The 14,042-nt window shown below is 40.4% G+C and overlaps 1 protein-coding gene across 1 annotated transcript in view; it reads right to left on the bottom strand.

The window, feature by feature from the left end:
- Window positions 1-14,042, bottom strand: part of LOC138489270 (zinc finger protein 268-like) — a 413,111-nt gene that overhangs the window by 266,030 nt on the left and 133,039 nt on the right. Inside the window, exon 3 of the mRNA XM_069616966.1 lies at window positions 6,012-8,355. Coding sequence (XP_069473067.1) covers window positions 6,012-7,231 — 1,220 coding nt within the window. The 5' untranslated portion in view covers window positions 7,232-8,355. The remainder of the gene's footprint in view (window positions 1-6,011; window positions 8,356-14,042) is intronic.

The following is a 14,042-nucleotide window of genomic DNA, read 5'->3' as shown; positions in this document are numbered from 1 at the left end:
AGGTGAGGAAGTGGTGTGGCAATACATGAAGAAATGGGAAGCCACGCTCGGGGCAACAATATCGAGGCCCCAATGGCAAAACCTATAGAGCAAACTCCACAAGCTGACCCGCTCCATCCAGCTGAGGGAAATGTGGCAGAAATTAATACTCCAATGGCACTACATACCAATGAAACTTCATGCCATGTTTCCCACTGTAAGTAGCTCCTGCTGGCGAGGGTGCCCCGCAACAGGGGACTGGCGCCACATGTGGTGGAGCTGCCCGAAGATCACGCCGTTTTGGCAAGAAGTGATAGAACAAGTCAGCGCAATGGTTCCGGGGCTGGAGCACCTAACTCCAAGGATGTGGCTCCTATGCATGTGGGATCTAAAACAAAGGACCTTCTCGAAAACTCAGCAAAAAGTAATTATGGCCCTAGTAATAGCAGCTTGGTTAACAATAGCCCAACAATGGAAGAAATCTCAACCACCGACAATATATGATTGGCTCATGAAGGTTTGGAGGTTTGTAACTATGGAATGGGTGACTTATAAACTGCAAGGTAATCAAGAAGCCTTCCAAACAGAGTGGGGCAGTGTTCTCACCTATCTCCAGAGTGACTTTATGATCCAATGGTGCCCTCACAACGTTAGGATTCTGGACATGTTATAAAGGATTTTGAGGGCTGGAAACTCCGAGTGTAATTAGTTGATAGGAAGAGAGGAACTGTGCAAGTACTGTTGTTGCCCATCTGAAGGGTCTGGGGGGGGGGGAGTTATTGGAGGGAGTGGTTGTACACTTGAAAATCAATAAAAATATGGTTAAAAAAAATGTTTACCTTTTACCCTTCAAATCACTTTACAATGAATACAATGAGCAAATATTAATTCAGTATAATACATTTTCAAACATTACAAATGTGAAAAGGTCAGAAAACTAATATCAGTTCATTTAAGTCATATTGAGGGGAAAAAAAGATAATCATATCATAAACCAGACAAAAAGGAACATAAAGAGTATGATCTACATGCGTAAGGCCAAACGTTTCTCCCCTTCCATCCATGTAGGACGCTGCTGCAGTAACAACCAAGGCCTTGGCAGAAAACACATGTGCCCAAAATTGAGCAGTTTGTATCAGAGATGGTCTGCAGACAAATTTCATATATCCATACATATAATACTTTCTCCAATTTGATGCAAAGAGTTAAAACATGTTGAGGCATTTCTAGTTCCATCGGACAGATGCGGCATATTCAGAGTTTGTTATATCAAGCACCAGTTATTTCTTATTCTTCTTCTGTTTTTGCCTTGCCTTTCTCCTTGTCTACACTGGTTCCCTCGCAGTCTCCCCTTGCTGCTACGATCTGTTGCTCAGTAGTCTTGTTACCTCCATCATCATCCACAAAGACTCTGAACACTCCTCGATCATTCTCCTAGGCTCAGAACTCACAAGGATTCTCAGGTTTTACTCTCCAATCTGGGGTTTTTCTCCTTGGCATTGTCCCCTCCGCCTCGCTACACTTTCCTGTGTTACCTCGCAGTGGGTTACGCGGCAATATGGACTTGTCCCTACCTTCAAACCTACTGATAATCACGATAAGGTACGAGTGCATGCTGACAGGATGCACTGCATGTTTCTCCTGTGTTCATCCAGACACGCATGGACAGGGCGCCAAAGAATGTGGTGCTGGTCCTAATGTTTTTCAATGTCCAATCTTCATAGCAAGATTGCCCCGTATTAGCCCATTATATCTAATGTCAATAAGAAAACAAGCCAAATAATTGAAGACAATTGAGGCAACCAACCTAGAGTACACCGACAAGGTCACCGAAACCATTCTAAATCACATCAAGGCATCAAAAACCAAAGTGTGGCAAGAGGTTATCCGGGATTTGCTCAAATTTAAAATGATTGCATTTTTTACTGCATTTTTTTAACCAACCTCCCACACTTTCTGTGTAACCCACCTCTTCTGCATACCTAACCCCAGCTGACCATTTACCCATTTGCTTTAATAAAACAGGATCTTTATCTTTCGGTGCTCTTTATAATGGTGTATGTTTAACTTTCCTGTCATTTATTTTGTTTAGTTATTAAAAAAATGAGAAGATGCACCACGCATTGCCATTTCTTCTCCAAATGTCTTAGTTCCCCTAATGCTGGTTCCCATTTGTTTTTCTGGGTGCATTTTAAGGCGCTTTGATGTTACCCACAACCCCATTAATGGAAAAGGAATCCATAAAATCCCTTCCAGAGGTTTCTGATTTTCAGCCATTCACAAACTACTGGTGTCCCCTTCTATGGAGGTTTGTTGGTCTGATGTGGCATGTTCATGTATAAACGTGTACAAAGTCAGAGGTGCAATTGCTCATCACATTAAGTACACACCTGAACCGAACTGGTGGCAAAGAATCTTCTCAAAATGTTCATATTGGGATGATAGTCCCATTTCATAGATCCAGGGCATGGTTTTCCACCAGGTCATTATGATCTTATTGACCTGAATCCAGACTCAAATCATGCTTTTCAAATGAGATATTTTAGGGTCCGTTCTTTTATTTAATGTATAGTGCAATTGGTTACTTAAAACCTTATACACCTCACATAAACATACTTAAAATCCATAACAAATAATACAGGTATTTGCATGTCAAATCAAATTATAGAATTAGCAATGAAACAATCAACCTAAGCATTAAAAACATAAAAATGTGAATTTTAAGAAAGCAATAAACATCAGCTTCCTACATTTTGAAAAGCAGAATATACCACATCACTAAAATAACAATGTGACTATATAACAGAGATAATTTCCACAGTAAAATCAATTCTAAAGTGCATACCATTAATCGTTGATTGTGGGTAACTTTTTTTCTATTTCATTCCGGATGTAATATGCCGCTCCCGCATACACTGGAGTATTTGCTGTATATATGGCTGACCAAAACCGATCAGTCAATACCATTCTAGGATCACCCACCAGATCCCTATAACCTTTATTGTAATATTCTTGCCAAAACATGCAATTTGTCAATAGGTGTCTGCTAGTTTCCACCTCATTCTTGCACAAACGACAGTCTCTCTTGGTGCGGGACAGCCGACCAGCTCACCACATAGTCATAGCAGGGTAATATATTAAACCAGAGCATTCAAATAAATCGTAATAGCCCCTGGTTACAAACTTTTGTAATATATCCTTTTGGTTTCGCAATTTCATAACCCATCAAAGTCTAGTGTATATACGGTTTCTTCCTGCTAAATTTTAATACATTGTTACAAATATCCCACTCCATGGCCCTCTTTTTGAGATGTTTTTGGAAGGTGGTAACCTCCATATCATCACCAGGCATAGGGATACCAATTTCATATACAAAGGTCATCACATTCTTTTGTAGATTTGCCATAAATTCATTTTCATTGGTATTCCCATCCACATTCATAGCTATAATACTCATTAAGTTCTCCTGATTCCGTTCTGACAGTTTTATTCGTACATACAATTTACCACACTGCATCTTCCATAATGTAATCAAAGAAACCAGACCCAGTTCACATTGTATTGCTTCGATAGGTACTGTGTTCGAGACTAAGAACCGGGCGCCATATTTTGCCTTCTAACCTATCAAACCAAGACAACCATTTAGCTTCTAAAGTTTCTAGAACATAAAGGTCGCCTGGAACAATGCTACATTTATAGAGTTCGAAGAACCCCTCCAAGGAGTAATCCCCCCTTTTCCCCATAGAACATTTAATGACATTCCATTTTCCCAGCATCTTATTCTTTAAGGAGTGTTCATAGAAGCTTTTCATTGGCATATTCGTAATGGTATGGATACGTTCTCACCACCTCATCATTTATCTTCCATCTATATCCCTGCTTTTTTTCATATGCTTCCGAGACCCAATTATCATGATCTTGGTTTTTTGTTTTTTACATTAATGCTCCGATTATTGATCTTAGAAAACCCATCTAGAGCATTGAGCATACCCTGCAGCCCTGCCAGCTTTTTGTCCATGATAACAGTGTCATCAGCATATGACATCCAGCTGACTCCAAACCCACCAATTTTAGGTTTGCCTTAGGAATGTGCTTGGTTATCCAACCAAGCACATTCCTAAGGGCATCCTTTATACGTACATATTGTATAGTACGGGAGACGCTACGCAGTCTTGTTTCAAACCCTTGTTTGTACTGACAGGAGGGCCAACAATGGCTCCCTTATCCAGGCAGATCGTCACTGTGGTATATGTATACATGGCTTTCAAAAAGTGTAGAACCCTCAGGCACAGTCTCCATTGCGACAACTTACTCCATAGCATAATTCTATCCACACAATCGAAGGCGCCCGAGTAATCAATGAAGAATATATACAGATGTGTCCCTTTTCGCCTATATGTATCCGATATAGTGTGATTCAAGGGAGTCAGGTTATCCATGGTACTGAGACCTTGTCTAAAGCCATTTTGTTGGGGGAGGGGGGTGAGCAGTTTCTCTGTGCTACTCCATTTGCATTTGTTAATGATTTTTAATAGGAGAGTACAAAATATTTTGCAGCAAGTGTCCGCCATGGCCAGCAGCCGGTAATTACCCGGGTTAGTTCTTTCACCCTTCTTAAATTATAGGTACCAGGACAGCTTTCTTCCAGCTGTCTATAACCCCCCCCCACTACGCCCGATGTTATTATACATATTCCAGAGAATAACTGCCCACTTAATGGGGTTGCGTTTAATACCCGCATTGGCTAATCCACCTGGGCCCGGTGCTCTAGATGGATTAATGTTATTGATAATCTTGAGGATCTAGCAGGGAATGAGGCTTTTCACATGGTGGTCCATTATGTTTTTTTTAACCATTTACTGCTCATTGGCTCCGCAAGATCTTGTTATAGTAATCTTCTGTTCCAGTTCTATTATGTTATTAATCATGCATACACATGTCTATTCATGCTTTATAGGTTGGTGGTAGACAGGTAATTGGAACACTGAGTGGCAGATTCTCAAAGGGAGCAATATTCTGATTTGGCAAGCAGTAATGTTCTTCAGGTAAGCTCGGCTCATGTTAATTCTGGATGCTTTTATGGGTAAAATTCTACGCAGGCTGGTCCTCTGGGATAGCTGTTTATTGTTGCAGCCAGAGGTTGGGCACCTGGCATTTTTCTCGTTTAGGGCATTTTTAAGGTTTTCTGTTAGGACTTCTGCTGTAAATGGATGCCATCCATTATCCTTGATTTGATGCTTAGATCCAAGTTATCTTGCTTAATATGTCCGTCTGGTTGCTCCACCGAGGCTTCTATGGGATTCAGTGCATGCATTTCTCCTGCACGCTCCTCTCATGATTGATAGGTGTGTTTACAATTGAATGTCGGTTCCCATTCAATGCACTGGTAAGGTTTTTCTTTAATGTTCATTTAGATAGTTTTATGACTGAAACATGTTTGACCTTTAGAGCACTGATATTTGTTTAAGTGCCTCCATTTCTGGATTTGCAATATGTGTGTTTTTATACAACATGAGCTGCGTCTTTCCACCAAAACTCTTCTGAAATCGAATAAATTGATAAGGTTTTTCTCCTGTATGAGTTCTCTCATGCAGGGTCAGACTAATAATAATGCACTTGTGAGGTTTTCCCAAGTGTGTGTCCTCTCATGGACCGCAAGATGATTTTTCTGATTCAGTTTCTTCTGACATTCCAGATGAATGCTTTCTGACATTGAGTGCACTGATGACGTTTTTCCCCAATGCGTGCTCTCTGATTGCTTTCTAAGAATGTTTCCAATGGAATCTTTTCTGACATTCAGTGCACTCATAAGTTTTTCTCCCATATGCGTTCTCGTGCTGAATAAGACTGATTTTACAACACAAACATTTCCGACATCTGATGCGTTGATATATTTTTTCTTCCATGTTTCCTGACATGCTAAGAGTTATTTTACAACTTAATTTTTATTTTAACATTCAGTACGTTGATGAGGTTTTTCTGTAGTATGAGTTTTCGCATGCCGAATAAGATGACTTTTGCGACTGAAGCACTTCTGACAGTCAGTGCACTGATATGGTTTTTCTCCAGTGTGAGTTCTTTCATGATAAATAAGAGTGGCTTTCTCCCTGAAGCATTTCTGACATTCACTGCACTGATTTTCCCCTGTGTGAATTCTCGCATGCTCAATAAGCCTGCTTTTGTGACTGAAGCACTTCTGACATTCACTGCACTGATAAGGTTTTTCTCCTGTGTGAGTTCTCTCATGCATAACAAGATGGCTTTTGCGACTGAAGCACTGCTGACATTCAGTGCACTGATATGGTTTTTCTCCAGTGTGTGTTCTTTCATGATTAATAAGAGTGCATTTGTCCCTGAAGTATTTCTGACATTCACTGCACTGATAAGGTTTTTCTCCTGTGTGAGTGCCCTCATGCATAACAAGCCTGCTTTTGCGACTGAAGCACTTCTGACATTCCGTGCACTGATATGGTTTTTCTCCAGTGTGAGTTCTTTCATGATAAATAAGAGTGAGTTTCTCCCTGAAGCATTTCAGACATTCACTGCACTGATAAGGTTTTTCTCCTGTGTGAGTTCTCTCATGCTGAATAAGACTGCTTTTGTGACTGAAGCACTTCTGACATTCACTGCACTGATAAGGTTTTTCTCCAGTATGAATTTTTGCATGCCGAATAAGATGGCTTTTGCGACTGAAGCACTGCTGACATTCAGTGCACTGATATGGTTTTTCTCCAGTGTGTGTTCTTTCATGATTAATAAGAGTGCATTTGTCCCTGAAGTATTTCTGACATTCACTGCACTGATAAGGTTTTTCTCCTGTGTGAGTTCCCACATGCATAACAAGACTGCTTTTGCGACTGAAGCATTTATGACATTCACTGCACTGATAAGGTTTTTCTTCTGTGTGAGTTCTCTCATGCTGAATAAGACTGCTTTTGTGACTGAAGCACTTCTGACATTCACTGCACTGATAAGGTTTTTCTCGAGTATGAATTTCTGCATGCTGAATAAGATGGCTTTTGCGAATGAAGCACTGCTGACTTTCGGTGCACTGATATGGTTTTTCTCCAGTGTGAGTTCTTTCATGAAGAGTAAGAGTGAGTTTGTCACTGAAGCACTTCTGACATTCAGAGCACTGATATGGTTTTTCTTCAGTGTGTGTTCTCTCATGCAGAATATGTCTCTGGTTTTGACTAAAGGCTTTGGGACATTCCGAGTACTGATATATTTTCTTTGGGGTGTAGATCTCCATATCTGCTTTTGCTATGATTACAACCAATGACAATGTAGAAGGCAAGGGAGAGACGTGAAGATGCAGGCCCAGGATCTTAACAGTGCAGTTAGAAATATCCAACTGTTGGACATTCACCAAAATGTAGTTTCAGAGGGAGTACATTTGCAGAACTTTCCTAGTCCAGACGTGGTTCTACTTTTTCTCACTAGCCTGTAACCCTCTGTACGCATTTCAATGCCATTTTAACGGTACCCTTAATATTCCATCCTTCTCATCGCATCCATAGTATTGTATTTCCTTTGCCACATAGTGCTCAGTTTTTCCCAGTTATTTTTACGCTATAGAAAACCCAATAGATAGCTGAATAAAATTAATTCTAGAGGGAGGACATACATGGATAAAGCTTAGAGTTTCTCTTTTCAAATAGTTGCAAGTTCCATAGCAAATATTTGCATTTTATTATAGATAGGTTCGCTTTAGATTGTTTATGTTGTCACTTCTACACGCAGCCTCTATAAAGTTGCCACATATATGTTACTTGGTTAATTTGGCAGCTTTAAAGAAGACTGGGTTATGTTACCCTGCATCGTCTTCTCTCTCTTGGTCCAACTGCTTTTGACAATGTACTGTAGTTTATATCCTGATTATGTTCATGAAGATAACGTGTTAGACTCAAAGTCTTCTTAGTATGGCTACACTCATGGGCTTCAGTTTACCTGTCTATTTTAGTTTACATTTAATAGACACAAATTTCAAAGTGCAAGCTTTTAGCCTGGCATAAAATGTCAAGACCTCAATTCAACAAATAAACACAACGCCCCATTTCTGACTGGCCAAGTGACCCAGTGGCAAGTGAAAAATATGAGCACTTGAATTTAGGAATCCTTCTAGTGCCCTCATTTGATCTACACTCATCTGTCCAATTACTCAGCTTTGGGAAACATGTGGTATTTAAGACATCACTTTTTAAACCAGTAGAGTTCTTAGGTCTCCCGATTCCTTCCTTAACACAGCGGCTTGTGGTTTCCTTTCCAGAGCGTTGAAGCATCACCCTTTTCTTTTTCAGAAGTCCTTGTAGGGTGTTAGTTTTAGCACAAGTTACTAAATCATCTTCTTGTCTTTTCTGGGAATGTAACAGTCATCTGTAGAATTAAAGTGGAAAGTTATCTTTCAATATACAAATTTGCAGAGCGAAATAGCATTCATGAACTGAAAGGCAGTATTGTATGAATGGAATGTTCTATAAGCAAAGGTGAAATCCACAGACTACCTGTGTCCAGCTGTTGCTGGTTGACTGAGTCACACAGGGACCCACATAAATAGATGTATTGTCATGGGTAAGAGGTGAAAACGAATTGTTCAGCCATTCTTGTTTAAATTTACTCATCCCGTTATACTTCGTTATATTTATATGATTCTAAAACAAATTTCACCAAAGACATTGAAAAAACAAACAGAATCAAAATATTAAAGCACTGCAAGTGATCCAAATGTAAGTGAAAATGCCCCATTCATTCTTACAGAGAAAGCAAGTTATATTATCAGCCCAAAGTCAATGGTGAGAGATTACAGGACTCAAAATCCAAATCACGTGGACAGTTGCAGGTTGCATGCTGTATGTCGTAATGAGTTTCTAAAGTATGGCCCTGAGGACTATATCATCAGAATACAGACACATTGGTAGCCAGAGGTCCATCTAGTGGCACCTCGATTAACGTGTCAGTCAGTGAGTTGGGGTATTGAGAGAACAATAATGGGGCTAGGACACAGCCTATCCTGAACCACTTGCTCTAAACATCATTTGTAAAGTCTGTTTCCTGTTCTTTCCAAATCTCACCATGATCCTAAAATCTCACCCTGGTGCTATTGTGTGCAGTTATGCCACCAAATTCAAAACAGTTTTTGGTCAAACCATTTCATACAAAGTACACCACAATTAATGTCAGGTACCCTCATGGACCCTCGCCTCGTTGGAAACCACTAGGTCAAATTGAAACCTTGAAATATTGTTCTGATACCCTGCTTAAAGTCATATTGAGTGTCAGATAGAATGTGTCTCTCATTTAGCCAAGGCATTAAATCGTTAGATAGTAGCAGGCCAAACTGTGAAATGGGGATACTGGGAGATAAGATGTGGGAGTTGACCCCATCAGATGGCTTAAAACGAGTGACACCTCCCGTCTGCAGGTGTCAGAATCAGCCGGTCTGGAAACAACAGTGGCGGCGGATTTACCCCCACCGTTCTTTCCGGACTGGCAGGGTCCTAATGAGGCCCATTGTTATTTGTTTATAGTGTGAGGGTCAGGATAGGGCATTTTGTACACAAGGACGTTTTTTCAGTTATTGACATCATGACACAGACAGATCCTTAGTTTTGGTTAATAGGCAGGGACATTCCTCTTTAGCATAGGGTCAGAGAGGGGTTTATCCAACCCTTTTTCAGTTAATAAATATTTTTGGTAAAAACATGACAACATTGTGTCCGCTTCTCATTTCTGACTCCTCACACGCATGAGTAAAAATAAAAATGGTTCCCGAGGCCTGCACTGGAATATGTGACTGTATTCATTTCAGAGGCCTCATATTCAATAATGCGCCAGAGACAACTCTCCAAAATGTATTGGCCTCTGAAGTGCTGCTGCAGACTGCATCTGTTCCAAATATAAAAACTGTTTATATTCCTTTTTTGGACAATATGATGTTACTAGGGCATATTTAATTTTCTTTAAATCAAGGTAATATTTGGGTTTTCATTACCCTGCATTTTTGCATCATATCATTAATTTATTCTGCTATTGATAGATCTACAATGTTGAACTACTAATTCCTTTGGCGCGACCTCCAGGAGCCATTTAAAAGTTAATATCTTAGTTCGGCCGTCAAACGCTAGATCTACACAAGTCTGTTCTATTTTCCGAGCAGGACAGAAAATATTAGCATGAAACTAGTGGGGATGTATCTGGTATTTTCTAAAATATTGCCACTTTTCAGCAACTTTACCGATATTACACAGTGCTCTTCGATAAGTGATTCATTTTTATTTAGCATGTCCAGCAAAATAGTCAAAGATTGTACATCATCTACCATTGATAAATGTATAATCGTAATGTCTGGTGCTAGCCTTCCATTTACTGTTCATACATGGAATTCACCCAACAAAGTTATTAAAAATGAGCCTTTAAGTGTAACCCCGGTATACCGTTTATACCTGTATTATCTATTAGATTGTCTTCTTCATCAAGTTCATCATCATCAGCCTTGTCCTGTTTTCACCTTAAAATCACCATCTCTAATTATACGAGTCCTTGCCCTTTCTTTAACACACACAATACTGGGCGTTGTATACATTAATGAAGCTTCTGCCAGTGTGCCGCAAGAGGGAGCTTGGGGTCCTGGCTTTCCATCAGATTCACGTGTTCCTGATCTGCACTCAGAGTTCATGTATAGTACCAATATATATTGTGTTGCATACACAAATAATAATAGCATATTACAAATCAATGTAAATAATGTTTTAATTGAATTAACTTGCACGTCCCACCATACTGAGACATTTTGTATATATATATTACATGGCCACAGTAGTGGCCATGTAGTTATGGTTAAGTTGCTGTTTCCATAGGAAGAGCACTTTTTGGGCGGCTTATAACTTTGCTCTCCCTGGACGGATCCTCATCAAACTTTGCAAAAAAAAGTATATGGGTCACTCTGAATTTTCTTGCAAAGTTTGGTGAGGATTCGTCCAGAGGGGGCAAAGTTATAGGGGGGGTCCCAAAACTTTTTTTTTCCCATAGACTGAATGGGAAAAAACTTTGCGCACGGACACAGGCCAAACTGCTGGACGGATTTACACCAAATTTGCGGCAGGAGCGGGGGCTTGGTCCCGAAAGCGTGCTTTTGCAAATTTGGTGTAAATCCGTCCAGTAGTTTTTTATAAAACGACCAAAACGTAAGGCAAAAAAATTAGTGATATCTGTGTTCGCTTCGTGGACGGACTTCCCTGTTCGCTCCGCGGACAGCACCCCGATTGGCCCATGGCCTTGCATCATGTCCGCGGACATGCGACGTGTTCGCTGATTGGACGGCGAGGGGCGTGGAGCGCGTCAGATTTTCTGTGGCGCCCGCCATCTTGTATTCGCCGTCGATCGCGTACAGCGCGGTGAAACGTGGATAAACATTTTTTAGTGCTGTGTGTTGTTGTGTAAGAGTGTTTGGGGAGGGTGGGGGAGTATGAGATAGGTTCAATGTTTTTTTTTTTTATGTGCTAGACGTTTTTGTTGCGTTCGATTTGTCCGCGGAGAACACGGCTGTTCTGACATTTTGTAAATAAACTAAATGGTGGGGTCTTTAGAGGACGGAGTATGTGTCATTTTTGTTCGCAAGGAAGGTAAAAATGAGCTATGAACACTCGCGGTGTACTTAATTGTTTGTAAATACACAAACTGGGGGTGTCCTCAGGACGCTGTCCGTATTGTAATCTGTCTAGTTGAATGTGTTCTAAGAACACTCGCGGTGTCTCGAAATGGTTGCAATTACACAAAATGGGGGTGTTCTGAGAACGTTGTTTGTATTGTTCGTTGTCAGGGTGAAAGTGTTTTAAGACCACTCCTTTTGTCTGCTAATAGTACAATTTCCTATGGGCGTCAACCGACTTTTTGTCCACTAAAGAAACAATAAATCCGGCTGGTGTGCGCCGACATTCTGTGATAATCCTATGACTGGCGCTATTGACCTGGCTGACTTGCTTTTGCAACACTAAATCATATCTCCCGCCCCTAAGCCTGATATCATCAAAGCATCCATATTCCCCGCCTCTCTCCGTGACGTTACAGGATGCGTCATCAAACGCGCCCAGTCCTCTGCAGTCCTAAGTGACTTTACACAGAACCCGGAAGACAACACATATTATGTCACAACACAGCGCGCCACAATTCAGAATATGAAACAGTGATTTAAAAGCAAACAGCAAGATTGTAAATTTTGTAAAGTACATTTATTTGACATCAAATGTTTAGAGAATATTCAGCAATTTGCATTTGTCTTTGTTGTCGATCCGCAAAAGTTCATGTTGAGGCACGCAATGTTCCTTTGCGGTACAGAGGGTGTTAGATCAGCTTACAACTCAGTGCGCCACAATTCGGAATATGAAACTGTGGTTTAAAAGTAAACAGCAGGATTGTACATTTGGTAAAGTACATTTATTTCAATTAAATGTTTAGTGAATATTAAGCGATTTGCTATTGTCTCTGCTGTCGATCAGCAAAAGTTTATTTTGAGCCACGCGTTGTTCCTTTGCGGTAGATAGGCTGTTGGTTTATGATAAAATCAGTAAATGGTCGCTCTGATAATCGGAAGGTTGCTCCAACAACGAGCCATTAGACCACCCTATTGGTTGGTAGGTTGTTTGTAGCCGCTAGTACTGCGTAATTGGCGATTGTCCCATAAAATGGTGAGGGTCATGAAGTTGCATATTTGGACCTGCACCTGGCAGTTGAAGACCCCATCCGCTGGAGCCTGTAAATCGTGACATAGGCAAAATGGGGCTACATACCTGTTTTAAAAAACATAAATTAGTCTCACCAGCCGATCTTCATTAAAAATCATCATTTTATTTATTAGGGCGTGAAACTATTTGCTATCAAAGATAGTGCAACGGAGTATGTTAATAATAAAATAATAATATTTTCCCATTCATATAGCGCTAAGAACCGTGAGGTATCTAAGCGATGCTTATTATTAACCACGGTGTGTGGTGCTCATTTATCGACCACAGAAGGATGAAAGGCTGAGTTTGGCCTTGCCGGGATTCGAACTTGCGTTAGCAAGGTGTGCATGGATGTCAAAGTGAGCGTTGTACTCGCTGTGCCACTTGACAGGCTACAGTGAAGTGGCACAGCGAGTAGAGCGCTTGACCGCCTATAGACCGGTTAAATTATTTCTATTAACCCACCCTGTGTCGTCTGCCTTTTTCAGAGCCCTCTAAACGACAGGGGATCAATTCGGCGGTGATAGTGCGCGGTAGAAAACATTATGCCACTTTCAACGAACAAGTTCAACTTGAGCGGTCTTTTGTGCTACGCTATTGTAATTATATTTGGTATAAAATAATCTAAAGGGTTACTTACAGTACAATTGCAATTTCCATTGTCTACGAGTAGTGCAGTCCCAAAATACGACTCCGCGTGTGCGAACGATCTTTCGCATAGTGATATAATATATAAAAGTGGTTTCATTTCAGAAATGTCATCCTTATCTTCTCTTATGTTTTAGCAACACTCCTTCAAGAGAAGTCTTTCATCACAATCTCTGTCTGTCAAGGTCAAAACACAATACAACCTTATAGTCCGCTTCGTGAGCCTCTCCGGGACCCGGGAAAAAAATGGAAGCAGCTGACCTTCACTGTGAACGAGCATAAATTCTTACTTTGCAACATTCTGTGTAAAGCCATCTGTGAGAAGTTGGTTTTTGCACGCCATGTTTGTATATTGTTTGCGTGATATTAAAAAAAGTTTGTTTAAGGGACGTTATGGTTCTAAGTACAGCCGAAAGACCCCTGAAAATCGCAAGTCATGGTGAGCTATGAAAAATAACTCGTGCCACCACCGTGCACTGCTAAGACTAACACCCAGGACATCAAAGATGACATCGCAAATGTCATTGATGAAATCACTGATGACATCACATGTGTATGTACTTTTCATGGAATTTGTGTACTAGGTATTTTTATTATAATGTTGCGAAAAAAGTGTCAAGGATATTGCAATAAATATCATACCGTTATTAGTGCTTTGAACGATGCATTGATATAAATAGCATTGTATTATGGGAT

Source organism: Ambystoma mexicanum, chromosome 9, assembly GCF_040938575.1.
Source record: "Ambystoma mexicanum isolate Mex_15411 chromosome 9, UKY_AmexF1_1, whole genome shotgun sequence".
Taxonomy (NCBI): domain Eukaryota; kingdom Metazoa; phylum Chordata; class Amphibia; order Caudata; family Ambystomatidae; genus Ambystoma; species Ambystoma mexicanum.
This window is presented reverse-complemented; position numbering and strand designations above follow the sequence as displayed.